Here is an 18,292-nt window from a genome sequence, read left to right as displayed (position 1 = left end):
GTTTATTGGCCTTGAGCCCTCAATGCTTCCTAGCCAGTCATTAATCCCCAGTAAACCTACCCCTCAATATTTTTTTTGCTTAAACATGGGGGGGGGGAAAAGACATTTTAAGGGTCAGACATAAAGGCAAGTGAGCTACTGAAGTTAAGGCTACCATAGATCAATATTTTTTAAAAAAGATATGACACTAGTCCGTTCACTAGGTGATATATTTTTAGAGAGAGATGTGATAACTGCCTTGGCCTGAACAGCCCTCTTAGGAGGATTACAAGATATATGTAACAAAGGAAAGTTATAGGAAAGCTGCTCCGACTGAAACAGTTTTCACAGGATTATAGCAAGAATATTCAAACAGTTGTTTTTCTGTGTTATTGAGGATAACAACTAGTGTGTTACATTGACTAACCAGCTCATTTAAAAAACTGCTGCTGTTCTCAAAAATTATCATCTGGGATTTTTATATATATATATATATATATATATATATATATATAAATAAATAAATAAATTGTACAACTGGTATTAGGCTGTGAAAGACTGTACCAAGAAAATGTGTTTACTGCATGTTGGAATGGAAGCAAATATGATGTCAAACACTGAGCTGGGGCATTACTGACTACCAGGAGGAAAAGCAGGCCTATTAGAAGAAAGATTCTTCTACATATATTTTGGTAATCAGCAACAATTAGAAGGGAAATCGAGTCTATAGCATTAAACTGTAAAAAAAAAACAAAAAACAAAAAAACAAAACAAAAACACAACAATCACCCCCCCAAAACTTTCATCTCAAACATTTTCAGCATCCAAGATTCACTAGAGCTGTATTTACGTAATGAAATCTTTAGTGGGAAGGCTAAATTCAAGCAACATAATACTTTAACTCTGCAACCACTGCCATAAAGCAGCTCGGTACAGGTATTCATTAGTACTGGTATAGCTGGTTCTTCATCACACCATTAGCCCTTTCACAGCCCGCTCTCCTATCTCCCTATCTAAGGGAGTGCAGGTGCAAGAAGAGAAGGCACATGGCGAATGCATTTCAGTGATGTGAGGAGAGTAAACGTGGCATAAATTTTCACTCTCAATAGTTCATAAGACATCTATACAAATACATTACTTCAGAGAATAAATTGTAAATGCAACACCTTTTAAAAGCCTTTTTTGAAGTCTGCATTAATAAAGTCTTTCAAGAAAAACAAGCATTGTAGACAGGGTAGAGCTTAGGAGCTGGCATGTCACTTCAGAAATCTTATGCTGTGTAACTAATGGCTGATGGGAAAGCCAAAAGGTGCCATCATAACAATCACAGAAAATGTCAATCATTCAACCCTTCAGTTTTTTTCAGGTCATAAAGGGTTCCAGGATAAGTTAACTCTTTCTGCTGATTTTACAGAGTGGCCAGTAAGTATGCTATTTATGTATACCTTTTTAATTCTTATTTTTAAAAAGAAAGCTTAAAAATCTTAAAAGTTTTCCCTGGAAGGTTTATCAGTTAAGCTAATTTGTTTCACTTGATTTTGGAAAAGCTCTTTCGAAGTAAGGTTAGACATTACAGCTGGCTATACAGTTCAAGGAAAGAGGCAGAAGAACACAGTTTCTTTCCCAGTTTGTTACCCAAGGCAGCTTTATACCCATTTAATTGTACAGGTACACAAAAACTGCCCATTTAATTGCTGGATTGCCTTACATTTCATTAGTTATATTGCATTTAAATTTCTCCCCATTAGCAGACATACATTCACTAAAAGGCATAATATGGATGCCAACCCATAGTTTTATATATTTGCTCTGCCAGATATTTTCTAAGTGTTATAACATTTGCTGATTTGGATGATACAATTTCTATGTCCAAGACAGCATGTGACAGCATGTTTAGTTCTAGAACCCTACATGGAGATACAGGGCTAGACAGCTGACCTCTCTGGCAACCAGAGCAGATGGATTTCAGTAGCTTCAAACTCAGGAGGAAGTGGAGAGTCAGACAAAAGTAGAGCTAAGTAATGAATCAACAAGTCTTGCAGGAAAAAGGAATAAGAACAGCCAAGTCACATAAGTTAATAAAAGGAGACGTCAGGGTGAACCTTGGACAGTAACACTGCCTAAGCGCACTGTGTTGAGGGCAAAGAGAAGATTCAGATCATCTGATTTCATATTGGCAGCTAGAGCTGGTTGGGAGTTTTCAGACTGAACATTTTTCTGTCAGAAAAAGCCCATTGGTCAAAAGCTAAACGTTTTGTAGAAACATGTCAATTTCTACTAATTTTCATTTTTGAAAAAACACCACATGAAACATTTTGATAATATGGAAGCATTCTGCTGTGAAATGTTTGGAACGTTGTTTCAATCAGTTTGTTTTGAAATGACTGTTTAGAAACTTTTTACTTAAAAAAATTAAAACCCATTAAAATTGGAATATAATTTCATCAAAAAATTCAAAACAATTTTGGGGAGGGAATTTCATTTCACAGGAAATTTTGAAGCTTTCGTTCCATTCAAGAACATATAGATTTCCCATTAAATGGAAATCTGGTTCCTGTCCAGCTCGTTAGGGCAGTTACTTCTCAAGCTTAGCCTTAGCCAAAACCAATTAATTTTCCCCACCCCAGAGTTTTGAGAAAATTGTGGTCAGTCATTGGTGGGTTTTGTGAGACGGGGCTATTTTTTCCACCTTACAAAACTGTAAATACATGTTTTTTAGTGAGGGCTACCAAAGACAGAAAAACAAACCCATCCAGCTTTAGTTGTAAACTTTGCCGGTACGCAATCCTTAACAGCAGCAAATGCCTTTGCTATGTTGGGGAAAATCTTTTAAATAAAAGGTTGACTGAAAAAGAATAATTTCTGAGCATGCTCGAAGGGCAAATCTCCCTGACACCATTCACATCAATGAAAAAGGAGCTTCCAGAGCACAGCTGAACTATAAAAGCAATAGTTAAAACGCAGCAGTGGACAATTACAATTCCTTAATTTTCTTTAATATTCAGGTTTTGTTATGCTCTAAATATATCTGACGTGCATACCAAATTAAATGTGTATTTTATACATGCCATATCAAAAAAGTTTTTTCAACACGTTATACATAATACGTACATATACATTAAAAAAAGATTGATGCAAACTCTTGCAAAAACACAAATTTTGAAGGTCATCTAAAGCTAGAAATCTTTTGTAGCTGTTTTTTAATAGTTACAGACAATCAGAAGAGACGCTTTAGAAAAAATACAGGTGGAAAGAATATTTTTGGATTAAGTAAATTCCACTCTCCTATTTAAGAATTAGCTATATTACTGTAACTTTCCAAACGTTCGTGACTTGGATCTTAACAGCTGGTGTGTGACAGCTCTATTAACTTAGAAGTGGGATCACTGCACAATAAGTTTATTGACTAAAGCATCCAGGCAGCACAGGGATTGCCAAAGCTCAAAGACAGCCAGCACACAGCCAGCGAAAGCAACTTAGAGAGGGCAGGCAGAAGGAGAGCATGAAGTTGAAAGTTCTCCCCTCCCTTTCGCAAAGACATTAACCAGGATTTTAATTTAAGTGTGTATTATGAAAACTCGTCCCTCTCACCCTCCATTTGAAAACGGAGGGTCGAAGGGCAGTAATTTCTCCCTCTGTTTTGTGTCTTTAAGAAATTAAGATAGAAGTTCTAATAAAATATTGGACAGGTATCCAAAAATCTCACCAACAATATCTTCTTCCTCCTTCCACTGCCTTCAGTGGGCTTTCGATCAGATCTTTAGTTTTACTCTAACTGAAATCAGGGTTGTGATTTTTCATAGCTCCAAAAAAAATCTCATTGGAGGTTTTATTAAATGAAAAAAACTAGGGCTGTCGATTAATCGCAATTAAATCACGTGATTAACTCAAAAAAATTAACTGCGATTAATTGCACTGTTAAACAATAGAATACCAATTTAAATTTATTCAATATTTTTGGATTTTTTCCTACATTTTCAAATATATTGATTTCTATTACAACACAGGATACAAAGTTTACAGTGCTCATTTTATCATTTTTACAGTGCAAATATTTATAATCAAAAATAATATAAATGAAAGAAATAGTACCTACAAATACTGTAGTGCAATCTGTTTATTGTGAAAGTGTAACTTACAAATGTAGATTTTTTTTGTTTGTTACATAACTGCTCTCAAAAACAAAACAATGTAAAACTTTAGAGCCTACAAGTCTACTCCGTCCTACTTCTTGTTCAGCCAATTGCTAAGATAAACAAGTTCGTTTACATTTATGGGAGATACTGCTGACTGCTTCTTATTTACGTCACCTGAAAGGGAGAGCAGGCGTTCGCATGGCACTGTTGTAGTCGGTGTTGCAAGGTATTTACATGCCAGATATGCTAAACATTCATATGCCCCTTCATATTTTGGCCACCATTCCAGAGGACATGCTACCATGCTGATGATGCTCATTAAAAAAAAATAATGCATTAATTAAATTTGTGACTGAACTCCTTGGGGGAGAATTGTATATCTCCTGTTCTGTTTTTTCCGCCATACATTTCACGTTGTAGCAGTCTCGGATGATGATCCAGCACATGTTCATTTTAAGAACACTTTCACAGCCGATTTGACAAAACACAAAGAAGGTAGCAATGTGAGATTTCTAAGGATAGCTACAAAACTCGACCCAAGGTTTAAGAATCTGAAGTGCCTTCCAAAACCTGAGAGGGATCAAGGTGTGGAGCATGCTTTCAGAAGTCTTAAAAGAGTAACACTCTGATGCAGAAACTACAGAACCCGAACCACCAAAAAAGAAAATCAACGTTCTGCTGGTGTCATCTGACTCAGATGATGAAAGTGAACATGTGTTGGCCACTCTGCTTTGGATCATTATCGAATGGTGGTTGAAGCATGAAGGGACATATGAATCTTTAGCGCATCTGGCAAGTAAATACCTTGTGACACCGGCTACAATAGTGCCATGCGAATGCCTTTTCTCACTTTCATGTGACACTGTAAATAAGACGTGGGCAGCATTATCTCCTGCAAATTGTAACCAAACTTGTTTGTCTGAGCGATTGGCTGAAGTAGGAATGAGAGGACTTGTAGGTTCTAAAGTTTTACATTGTTTTATTTTTGAATGCAGTTATTTTTTGTACATAATTCTACATTTGTAAGTTCAACTTTCACGATAAAGAGACTGCACTACAGTACTTGTATTAGGTGAATTGAAATATACTATTTTTTTTTAAAGTGCAAATATTTGTAATAAAAAATAAATATAAAGTGAGCACTGTACACTTTGTATTCTGTGTTGTAATTGAAATTAATATATTTGAAAATGTAGAAAACATCCACAAATATTTAAATAAATGGTATTCTATTATTGTTTAATGGTGCGATTAATCACGATTAATTTTTTTAATCGCTTGATAACCCTAGAAAAAAAAATTCATATTATGTGGTTCACTGAAGCATATATATATATATATATATATAAACAACCCAGAACACATGTGCACATGTTTTTGGGGAGATGGGCATGGGGAAGGGTGGCAAGTTATTGATTTTGTCTTGTTTTACCTCAAGTATTTATAAGAACTTAACATTTTTGAAAGACTTCTGATGCTCTAAGTTCTAATGTGAATTAACGATTTAGCTATTACAAAAAGTTAAAGAGAAGTAGTGAGAATATCAAAGTTTTGATTTTAAAAATGTTAAATATAAAAAGCATATTTCACAGAAAAATTGAGAGAACATTACATAAGTGACATTGGAGGGGAAAAATAAAAAACAAGGTACTTACTTAGCCATGAGTTTTGCTATTCGATGACAGTCATTCTTGTCATAAAACCAGATACTGTAAATAGACACTTGAAAACATAAAAAGAAAACAAGACAAAACTGTCAAAAATCATGTGGTAATAAAACAGCTCAGAGTAGCAGCCCACTAGCACTAAAATACACAGATTACAATCAATCTCCACTCATCTATCCTATGCATGAATGAGTATCATTTAGCAGGTAATTAGGAATACTAGTGTTTGCAGAAGCGGCATGAAAAACAACAAAATCAGTTAGGCTAGGAAATTACATTTAATAGGGCACCTTAAAATGTACAAAAAATTAAAATAATTTTTCATTCAAAAAATGACTTTAGTTTTGCAAGTACTATACATCTTCCAAATGTTACAGCTTAACAATCATGAAATCATCAAGAGTATCTAGCACTTATGTAGTTCTAGTCCAGTTAATATTTGTAAATAAAAACCATGAACTATTTCAGTTTGTTGCTTAGAGATCAGTAATAGTTTAAGTCACACATAAAACTGCCTTAATGAGACTTCAACTCCAGTGTGGTAATTAAGCCTTAGTTTTTTTTGGCACCTTCACTCATCTAAAACTCTCCCCACTGGAAATCTAACTGTGTGCAAGGGAGGCAGCCCTGAAATTCCAGTCGTACCAGTCTTATGTTTACAGATCTACTTCATGCTAGGTCCATGGTAGACTCTACTCCTAACATTTAGTAAGCATAGATTAGCTGAGGTCATGAAGGCTCCGATTCAGCAAGGCATTAAGTATATGCTTAATTTTCATCATGAGATCAGTACAACTAAAACTTGGCTGAATCAGCTTCTAAATCACATGGAGTTGAAAGTTACACCAAGTGAAATGGAGTAATTTTCAAAAATAATATTTCATTCCACCCTCGATGGAACAGTCAGAAAGAAACCCATGCCTTTGGAAAGATGGTCTTTCCAAGCGATGGCTCAAAGCATCTGCCAAGTGTGTGAACTACAGTAATACTTTAGCTAAAGTACACTGCAACTGAATTACAGTTAAACAGAAAAATATCAATTCACAGGGCCATTGTAAAGTTCAGTAACACAAACAGTGAGGGGTTCTTCAAAACAGACAAAGACCTTTTTCATGATTCTGGACAGAATCATTTCAGTAACCCATTAAAATCTTTCAAGATTAGAAATATTTCTGTATTCTATTGAAATAAGCTATTTCTCTGAAAGATATCCTTGCCAAGTTTTTAGATATTGTAATTTGCAAATGGAACACACCTAATGGAGATTTGGTTTATTAGAAGAATTGTATTTGGATTTTCTAGTTGTACTTAATGCATTTGTTTACCAGATACTCATAGCCAACAAATGGAATGCAAACAGGTAGTGAACAGATTCCTGGGTTGGAAGATTGTTTTATTGAGTTTGTCAATAACATTTATCTCTAGCCTTAATTGGAAGCAGTTCCATACTGAAAGCAACAAAAATGTTTCCATTTATTTATTGTATGTCACAGAAAGGATACTAGCTTCTAAAATTTCGACCTCATAAAAGGGGCCCTTGACCTCACTACATGTGAGTAAAAGATTCCACCTATCAAAGGTGGTAATGCAGTTTTCCACTTCATCAAAAACACCACAAAATACATTATTCACATGTCCATCTCCATTAAATCCTATTACATGCCACAAGCATCTGAGAAGTTGCTTTATAAAAATAAAAACATTAAAAAAAAAAAAAAAATCCACTACCTTTATATTGCAGTTCTTGTTAAGATTTATATGATGTCTGAGCCACTATTTGGTTAAACTATCCTTCACATTCAAAAGGAAAAAATTCTCAAACTGAAATTCATACTAAGATAGGCCAAAATAATTTCGTATCAGAGCTCAATGGGGATCCAGAAAACTTAATTTATCAACCGTAACTTACTAAGCCTCTGTAATGTGAATAGCAGTGCTTAAAGTGCTGCGCTGTAACTCCCCAGTGTGGATGCTACTGGCGCGAACTAAAAGCTTCCTGGTTTGTGTCACACAACCAAAGTAGATTGACCTACTGTACTCGCATTCTAACATACATACAGTTTAAGGCAAACTGAAATATAATTTTCTAGGTCTAATCTTTGGAATTTATTAAAAAGCATGCAAGAGGCCCAAAGTTTAGGATCTGCAGCATGGATGACAGGCAACAACCTTCTTCAATCATAAAATCAAGATGACTGAATTGAAGAAATATACTATTGCCAGAAACTGAGCTAGTAAAGAGAGCCTTCATACATGCAAAAAAATATTATGAAAAAAACCTTACAATTGAGAAAGAATTAAAAAAAAAAACCCCAAACAACTATATGAGCTGCCAGCTTAACATTATAAAAGCTTGGTTTCATTTTAAACCATTTCTCCCTTAGCAGGAATCCATTCTGTAGCATAATTTAGCATTATAAAACAAGCATCTTCCCCTTCCCCACTCCATTATCAGAAGACCTGCCAACAGGAAAAAAAATTCTTCAAAAGCATGTTTGCTAGAGAAATAAAGATAAGGAACCTATAATGATAGCTTAATGGAGGAAAATGATAACAGTAACACTCAATTCTGCCAGAAACAGACCAGCACAAGACCAGAAATGCATCCCAAATCTGCTCTGTCTACCAACATATCATAATGTTTCATTCTGTGCTGCTGGCAAGGAGTCATAGGGAGTTACCATGAAAGCCTGTCAGTGTCATTTATGATGGAAAACAGATTACCAAACTATTTACAAGGTTTACTAACAAGATACCTATTCTATACGGATTTCAGACACTTTCAGAAATTATGGTACTCACTTTCCCTCTCGCTTTTTAACAGCACAAAATCAGATGTTTTATACATAAATATTTAATATTAAAATTTGATTTTTGAACATCTTTCGAATTGTATGTTCATGTTTGATATGCAAACTACTGCATTTTATTGTTGCACATAAGACATTGCTTAACAATCCTTTTACCAGATGCACCAAAATTATTGAGTGTTTACTAATTCCTTGTAAACTGATGCACTCTCTCCTGGTTATATTAAAATCCTGCTAAATGTGCCCCGAATGAAAGGAGCAGTAAAGGCTCCTTTCTATTACATTGATTACATCCAGGCTAATTGAACACAAAATTATTTGCTTGTGATTAGTGGGATTTATTGTAAAGACTATGCATCTCTTTAAAAATTCTATGTGAGAGATTACCTAGTTTCACTATTCAACGGTATCAGTGTCATCTGCTGAGGCACCAAGTGTACAATTGCTTTTCTTCCTAGCGCAACAAGAAAATATTTGATTTCATTTTCACTCAGAATGGACACAATTGCTGAATTAGTTTAAATGGTATTGAACATAAAGTAGTAAATTATGACCTAATCCATTATTGTGTTGCTCCAGTTTTTCCACTGATGTCACGCTACTAAAGCTTTTCCTCTATTTTTATTTTAAATTTACTGAAAGCTGAGCAACGTCTTTAGTGATAAGACAGAAATGCTGTCATTGTTTCACACCATCAACCAATATCTTCAGTTAGATTTGTATTTTGCATATTCACACTGTCTTTAACATAATTAGCATAATTCCTGGGCCACATTATAACTTATTCCTGATTTGTCAACTCAGATTTGGTTATCTTTAATTTAATTCTAATGTGAGATTAAAATGCCCGGCTAAAATTTCTATGCAGTATTTTTTGTTCCATGGTTATTTTGTTACATTCTTTCTGAACCATTATAACTTAGCAAAATGTGCTTAAAAAGAAGAAAAAAAATTAATAAAAATTGCTATGAAAGGTGAGTTTATCCTGCCAAGCGAGCACAATACTATAGTTCCAGGATGAAGGCTTTGAGAAATATATTTGTATCATATTCCATTGTTTTTAATCAGGAAAAATTGCAGAAAAACAATATCACATAAAACAAGACCTAACAACAGCTGCCGGAAAACATTCTATATTTCACATTAAAGCAAAAAAGAGATATCATCTCAGTGAAGTGTGGAACCTCAAAACACAGCACTCAAGGACAATAAAGGAAACATGCACCTTTCTTCTTGGCAGTTGGTTAGAACAAACTGAGGATAATCAGGGAAACAAACTCCTAACACAATTATTTAATCTGTTGTCCCAGAGAAAAATTAAATGAATTAACCTGATCAGAAAAGACATTCTCTAGTCTAAATAGTATTCCAGATTTACTAGTAGTGTGTGCTAAATCCTTTACCCAACTTACACGTAAAAGCCAAGTGTTAATGGATTTGCTCGGAGACAAATCAAGTTTCCTTACTCAGCCACAACATGGATTACTACTTTACAACAAGTTTCAGAGTAACAGCCGTGTTAGTCTGTATCCGCAAAAAGAAGAACAGGAGTACTTGTGGCACCTTAGAGACTAACAAATTTATTAGAGCATAAGCTTTCGTGGACTACAGCCCACTTCTTCGGATGCATATAGAATGGAACATATAATGAGGAGATATATATACACACATACAGAGAGCATAAACAGGTGGGAGTTGTCTTACTAACTCTGAGAGGCCAATTAATTAAGAGAAAAAAAAAAACTTTTGAAGTGATAATCGGCTAGCTTGATTATCACTTCAAAAGTTTTTTTTTTCTCTTAATTAATTGGCCTCTCAGAGTTAGTAAGACAACTCCCACCTGTTTATGCTCTCTGTATGTGTGTATATATATCTCCTCATTATATGTTCCATTCTATATGCATCCGAAGAAGTGGGCTGTAGTCCACGAAAGCTTATGCTCTAATAAATTTGTTAGTCTCTAAGGTGCCACAAGTACTCCTGTTCTACTTTACAACAGTGACCCAGAATAGGAAAGTCACTGCTGTTAAAACACCGACTCAAAGACCATACTATTCTTACTATCCTCAACTTGAACTCTATCGAATGCCCTTTCCCCTCTCAAAAAACCAAACCAAACCACAACAAAAAGCCCCACTTGTATTTTACCTCTTCTCTCTATAAAAGTGGCAACAAGCAGCTACCTCCTTATCTTGAACCAGTAGGTTGAGCTAATGCAGTTGCTCTAGATCCATTCTCCTTCAGCAATCATGGAGACATGTTATGCTGGATACATTGCTGATATGAATGATAATGGGACAGTGTCTTAAGGCTAAGACACACAGCACTAAAAGCAATTATGCAACTTATTTTTTTATAAATCTTGTGAAATGAAACAACTAATTTGGTTTTTAGTGTTCTGGATACAGAATGTACTTTTTAAGCTTTAAAAGGTCATTAAATGACAAGCAAAGAAGACAGCAGCTTGTAGTTCAGATTTCATTTTGAATATCAGTGCAAACCCCCACCCCCCCAAGGATCCACCTTCTCTGTTGCATTAGCTTTCCTACCCTTGAACTGGGAAAGGGCAAGCAGAGAACTAAGGCAAGGAAACACCACAGTACCATATTTCTTCTCTTCTTAATATTAAAAGTTTATGTTTAGCATCTATCTTTTCAGCACCATGGAAATTAATTCTCCTGACCTATCTAGTGAACTAGATTTGATTAAAAAACCTCTACATCAAGAAAAAGACCTCAGATACAAAGGGAAAATTATAAGTGAAACAGAATTAGAAGCATACTTCTTGCAAACTTTTAGAGGTAAGTTTATTACTGTTTAAAATGTTCAACTCATTTTCTTTCACTGTAAAGCAGACTAAACTTGTTGAGAATATTACTGCAGAGCAATCATTATCTGGCACATATTTTAAATGAAGTTAAGATTTGACTTCAACTACACAATGAACGTTTCAAACTACAAATGCATAATGTTGTTGCTCTATGTACTTCCACCAGTATAAATGAAGGGACGAGAAATCATGGGGTGTGAAATTCTGTAAAAAGCTCATAATGTATGATTTTAACCAAAATTCTGGGACAACCGTAAACATACATTTAAAAGGTTGGTTTTGATGCTATCAGTGTGATTCAAATGCTTCTTGAGGGAAAAAAAGGAAACTTCTCAAACAGCATGAACTATAAGTCACCTTATGTCTAAAAAGATTAAGGGAAATTGACAAGTGACCACAATGCAAGCAGCAACAATTAAACACTACCGGGAGTGGGGAAATATAAACAGTTTTGCCACGTTACATATTTTCTGACCAATATATATTCAGTCCCATACATATATAGACTGTACTAGGAGACAGTATAATATGCACACCGGCAGAGACAATGGAAAGATTTTTTTTTCCATAGGAAAAATCTTAAGATAAATTCAAAATGTGTCAAAGACTAGAAGAAATTGGATAACTCTATTTCTCACACTTGGGATCATTCTCATGCTTTCTCCATTAAATTCACTACTTCCTAAAACAGAGATGGAATATTTCTTTTTGTTATCTAGTCTAGTAATAATTCCACTCTACCAAGATATCACCTTAATTGGTATAATGTCAAATAAGATCTTAAGTCATCATAAGTTGTCATTTCTGTAGCAGAGAGATCTGATACATTATGGATAAAGAGTTAGAATTTCAAAGCTGTATTATATACAACTTTTGAAGCTGACAGTGACTTGCCTCACTAATGATTAAAGAGTTTTTGGTACTGTTCTAGGATGCAAACAATCTGTCTTAATCCTACGTTTGTTTTCTCAAAACATCAGTATTTGAAATAGGAAAAAGTTTTTCTATGTATCTTCCTAACTCAAGAATATAAAAAGAGAAATAGTAGAGTTCTAAAACAAATACCTTTAAAGAATAAAATGTACATGTAACACACCACACAGAGACAGATACAATGGATAAATGATCTCATTAAAGACTAAACAAATTAAATGAGAGGAAAAAATGAAATGAAAAACTAGAAAAACGGAAGTTATATAAAAAAAAACCATATTAGGTCACTTAGTTCATCCCCATGACAATACAACCCATGAAAGAGAATATAACTGTCCAATTAATAAATTTGTGTGCAACAAAAATGTTTTTCAGACATATGCAGAGTATTCAAAAAAAATACTGCTGAAGAAACAGACCGCTCTAACAGATTAATATTCAATTCTAATTACAAATCTAAACAACTTAATAGGAAACATTTTTATTAGTTCAATACTAAAAACATTAAAGGCCATTTGTACCATCAGATGAATATGGCAATATATCTGAGGTTTTTGTTTTGCAGTAGCTACAAATCAGCTCTAATGCACAATAAACTAGTCATAGCAATTCTGCCATAGGAAAAATGTGCAAGTCATAACCCTTGGGGGCTTTATGAAATGTGTGGACTACAAAAAAGCCTGACAAGCAAATCTTTTCTACTATCCCCGCCAGCCAGGCAAGTTACCTGTCAAAAGCAGCCAGCATAAAAATAATCATCTGAGGGCTAACTTTGTGGCTGACATGAGACCAATCCAGTTCATAATCGATAGATATTTGTATCACTCAAGGAGTTCCCATGCTGGCAGTCTCAACAGAGGTGTCACAGACTGAACTGGTACCTCTTATCCCCAATGATTATTTCAGGTCAAGGCATAATGGCAGGGCACGGTGAAGAACTTTGCAATTCCACTGCCTTCACAGTTTTTGCTGTGTTTTAAAAGTGTTACTGATATGGCACTTTTTAAAATCAACATTTAACTTAGTGAAAAGAAATTATTTTGCCATCTTTTACCCCTTGCTCTATGTCCCTAGGGAAGTGCAAACCCTAGCTCACAGCAGGACCACATTTCTTATGATAAATGAAACAGATAAACTCCTTTCAGGATCAGAAATGTGGAGCAGCTTTGGTGGCCATGATATAGGCTGAGGTTTTAGGAGTTCTTGAGAAATACGAGGCATTCCCAGCCCATCAGCTCAGGAAGCAGAATAATCAGTACAAGATTTCCTCATTACATTGAGCACAAAGTTATCATTAACTTAGACTACAACAGTGGGTTTCATAAATGAACCTGCTTTTTGCCTATTTTGAAATGTACCTTCCTTTAGCTTAAAAGTGCTCAATGTATGGACCTCATCAAATTCAGTGAAAAAGTAACTAAAACAAAGGGAGTATGTAATTAGGTCAGTTCAGGATTTTAAAAGTGAGTCCCTGAAAAGGCAGCAATACTAAATTATTTCTAGTGATCATGCTTGGCTGACTTGATAAAAAATGCACAAATGTTTCAATATTCCCTCTTTAGAGCTGTTAAATTTTACTAACATGAAGGGAAGAACAAGAGGCTGATTTTCCATAACATAATCCATGAGGATGAGAGTGGGGTAGAGAAATTTGCATATATAGAGAGACCAGAATTTTCCCCACCCACTCCCCTAATCCCTGTAATCCTCAATTTCATTCCTAAATGCAGTAAACTAATATATTTATAAGTTCTGTAGTTCTACTCTGTAGCCCCATAACTTGTAATTAGGAGCTAACAAAACTGTTGTCTCAACTATATTATACTGGAAATAATGCTTTCTTTTCCAAATGACTTTGAAATTGCACAGGAGTTTCTCAAAGCAACCAACTACCTGTATAAGAAAAAGGGCAGACTCTCCTTTCAGAGCAGTATTATTCCCACGATTTGTTTGACCTCAAGTAAGAGAAAAAGCCTATCACAAAGATAAGATAATGGGCTACTACATAGTTGCACCTTGAAAGGAGGAAAAGAATTTAAGGCAACAGTCATGAATGATCTCCCTCTAAAATACAACTTACTAACTCGAGGCTCTTCAGATACAGCCCGCTCATTTTATTTCTTTAACAAAGGGGTTATCTGGTTTACTCTTCCTATGAAACAGTATTCTTTTAAAACCTGACATCTCCATATATTATGTTTTCTTTGAAGTTTGCACGTCAGGGAAATTCTGGAAGTTCAGAAATCTCAACAGGACAATTTACTCATACAACTCCTAATTAACCATCATAAACGGATTCTTTGTGCAAAATCTAAAGCTACTGTACTTCCTATGTACAGTAGGCCTCTAACAACGCAATTTTTATACAGTATAAGAGGTAATTTTTCTCTCCCCAACTAGCAGTCCTTCCTCTGAATATGATCACAATATGGTTTAACATTGACAAAGGCTTTCTTGGCAGCATTTCTGCTGAAACCTTTACAAAATAGGCATTAATGCCGGCTGTAAACTCTTTCTGTTGTTAATTGAATGCACTATGGGTATAACACCTGAAATGGAAATACACTGATGCTGAGGCAAGAAGAAGAAATACACCCCTCTTTTGTTTCCCAGCCCCCTAACCAAAAATCACTGTTTACCTACCCATGTAGTGAATTTATACAAGCTGAAGGATTGTGCTCCAGAAAGTGCTGCCACTGACTGTTTTTAATTGGAAAGATATAATACAGAGGAGCCCAGATTTGATACTCAAGATTGTGTCTGCTACATTTGCCTCTCTTATAGGAGGGGAGAAGCTAAACGTTTTAAGAAATTTACATATGTGAGGGAAAAGTGAGGAAGCAAATCCAAAACTCAAAAACTGAAATGGGAAGGGAAAAGGAAGGGGAGGAGAAGAAGAAACTAGAATCATATGTAATATAAAGCCAAGATGTAGCTCTCTCTGCTCTAGTATTTAGACTTAGAAATTGATCTGGATGGAGCTAAGCAAACACTGCTGGACTCAGAGAGAGATGGTTAAAGGGGTCAGCTCTCTGTGGCTCAAAGGAAAATCACTGAATGGAGAATTATAAAACTTCACCTAATAATACTGCATATTATTACGTAGGCTCAAGCTCAATGTTTTCCTTGCATGGTTAAAGGGTATAATATATTTCTGTACATGTGTGTCGAGAGGGAATGTATAAACATGAGTCCACTGTATCCTAATGTAAAGAAAAGAAGCTCCGTCCCCTGAGTTGAGCAGTTCCCACCACAAGCAGTCTCATTTCCATGACGCAGCTGACTATACTCTCACCGTCCACTTGCAAAATAAGACCGTGAAAAACTAAAACCATATAAAATCAGAAGCCACAGTCACATTTTTTTTTATTTTTAAGTTTAAAGTTTTACACATAAGAAATAACCAGATGCAGCGGAATTGTTCTACAAAGTTTCAGAAAACTTTAATTCCATTTTGCATACGACATACCACCCTGTATATGTGATCCCTTTTCTAAAATAAAAGGTTGACTTATGATCTAACAGGATGAATATCAAACTATGTATAGTGCCCCTACATTGATAAAAACGGTTAAAATAAACAGCAACTTCAAGGTAATGTGCAGCTACACATAACTGTATTAAATCAAGTAGCACAGACAAGGAAATAGCCGCAGACATTTCATTAGAATCTGACATATTACATTATGCTTGAAACAGACCATTAGATCACAGAACCTGAAAGTGGCCTACATCAGAAGACAGTTTGAACTTCTATATAATAGATTTTTAAAACATCTATACTCACAGCTAGCATTTCTGTAAAGAAGAAAAGGTTCATGCAGTTGAAATTCCAAGTCTTTATTTACTGGCTCAACTAGGTTGTGCATATTCAGTCGATTCACAATCGTAAAACCATAGTAGGGAGAAGCTGACCTGTTGTTTCATTGAGAATAGAGTCATTTGTTAAAATGTATATCAAGTTTTTACTAAAGCAAAAATATTATCACATGTCTATGCTTTCAAATGCCAAAACAAAGCATGGATTAAGAGTATAATTTGTAATGCCATATGTGCTTAGTTAAAATAGCCACCTTCACAATATATTTTTATGACAAACTGTTATGCAGTTCAACCAAGCATTACTAATACTCTATTCCTTTCCGTCACATGAAACTTTATCAAGATAGACAGATAAGTTTATAAATGCAGAAACCAGTAAATATATCTAGTTTATACATAGTTACTAGTTATGTAATCATGTTTACATGAAAATACACCAAAGCAAATACATCATGCAATATAAAACCAAGCCTATGCACATAAGAAAACATTTTATAGGTTCAAATGAATTTCTACAGCATAACAAATAGTCAAAGATGAGTAAACAAAAACAAAAAAAGATACTTTAATAGTTAGAAGTACTTTACATGATCTAAAGTGATCTATGTGGGAAAAGTTTCTAGATTTCATAAGTAATGGCAAGAATGGATAAAACTGACCCCTTTGGTGAGCAAAACAGTGAAAATCATAGCAGTAACAAATTTAAAAATATTCCTCATCATACTAGAAGAGAAGACTCAATTAAATTAAAAAGCAGCAAAATTAAAACTGATTGAAGAAAATACTTCAGTTTAAATTTTGCTTTTTAAAATGTTATAATTTTACATATACAATTTATAATTTTAACTTGCTGAACTTGGCACTTCAAGATATTATTGAGGCCAAGAGGTTTAATAAGGATTCAGAACAGGATTTAACTACAGATGACATCCATTATTAAAAATTACAATCCTGAAAAGACTTATGCACATATTGAATCTTATGTACTGTGAAGTACCTTTGAAGTCAATGCAACTACTCAGAGGCCTGGTCCACACTAACCCCCCACTTCGGACTAAGGTACGCAAATTCAGCTACGTTAATAACGTAGCTGAATTCGAAGTACCTTAGTCCGAACTTACCGCAGGTCCAGACGCGGCAGGCAGGCTCCCCCGTCGATGCTGCATACTCCTCTCGCTGAGCTGGAGTACCGGTGTCGACGGCAAGCACTTCCGGGATCGATCCGGGATCAATTTATCGCGTCTAGACAAGACGCGATAAATCGATCCCAGAAGCTCAATCGCTTACATCCGGACCAGGAAGTAAGTACAGACGTACCCAGAGTGTATAAAGGTAAGACTGGGCAATGAGTCGTCGTAAGATCAGGGTCTTGTGGGTTTAGACCTCTTATGTTTCATGGCATAGGACAGTCACTAAGGGCCTTGTCCATAGATAATTGAAGTCAATGGAAACACATTGATTTAATTGGGCTTTGGGATCAGACCCTTTCTGCCTGGAATTAGGAAGAAGCTTCTCTCATATGTTTCTTGTACCTACCAGGTGATTCAGAGGAATGGGCACTACCAGACAGGATATTGGATTAGATAGTCTTATTGGTTAAACTGGTATTGCAAATGCTAGTTTCCTAAAGTCTTCTGGAAAGACCTTTGCTGGCTTATGAGATTTTATCATCTGGAAAAGAATGTTTATATTTCCTCTTAAAAAAAAACTCAGTTGGCAAAATTTACCTCTACCTTAAATAGACACAACTTCATTAAGAGTTGAGTATTATTAAAAGAGCAGGGAATATATTCAGAGAGGATCCAAAAGCACCCCAACTTGCCTCATAAAGGGAGAGTTTTTTTCCCCAGACCTCAAAATAGTTCCTAAAAGAAAATGAATATATAGAAAAATTGCTTTGACAAGCATAACAACATTTAACTTCTAAATATTCTGTGTAAGACTTGCTTTAGAGTCTAGCTTTAGAAAAAAAGCAAGCAAACACTTGAAGGTCAAAACAAAACAATTTCATATTTGTTTCCTCTTAAATTATTAGATGATAATATATCCTTATGCTCAGCTATGCCTTTTAACACTTATGGGAACATAGCAGCAAGATGACTTTTTTCTGGTCAT

The 18,292-nt window shown here is 35.0% G+C and overlaps 2 protein-coding genes across 4 annotated transcripts in view; one reads left to right on the top strand and one right to left on the bottom strand.

Annotated features, from left to right (window-relative positions):
- DCP1A (decapping mRNA 1A) overlaps positions 1-18,292 on the bottom strand; it is a 55,477-nt gene that overhangs the window by 34,285 nt on the left and 2,900 nt on the right. For 2 of the 3 annotated variants that reach the window (XM_054033682.1, XM_054033683.1), the window contains 3 exons: positions 18,000-18,042; positions 16,143-16,270; positions 5,771-5,837 (listed from right to left, as the gene is read on the bottom strand). In XM_054033682.1, the coding sequence (XP_053889657.1) occupies positions 5,771-5,837; positions 16,143-16,270; positions 18,000-18,042 (238 nt within the window). The remainder of the gene's footprint in view (positions 1-5,770; positions 5,838-16,142; positions 16,271-17,999; positions 18,043-18,292) is intronic. The other variant, XM_054033684.1, reaches the window with a different exon arrangement.
- Positions 11,228-18,292, top strand: part of CACNA1D (calcium voltage-gated channel subunit alpha1 D) — a 398,008-nt gene continuing 390,943 nt past the window's right edge. Inside the window, exon 1 of the mRNA XM_054033680.1 lies at positions 11,228-11,393. Coding sequence (XP_053889655.1) covers positions 11,228-11,393 — 166 coding nt within the window. The remainder of the gene's footprint in view (positions 11,394-18,292) is intronic.

Source organism: Malaclemys terrapin, chromosome 7 (genome assembly GCF_027887155.1).
Source record: "Malaclemys terrapin pileata isolate rMalTer1 chromosome 7, rMalTer1.hap1, whole genome shotgun sequence".
Taxonomy (NCBI): domain Eukaryota; kingdom Metazoa; phylum Chordata; order Testudines; family Emydidae; genus Malaclemys; species Malaclemys terrapin.
This window is presented reverse-complemented; position numbering and strand designations above follow the sequence as displayed.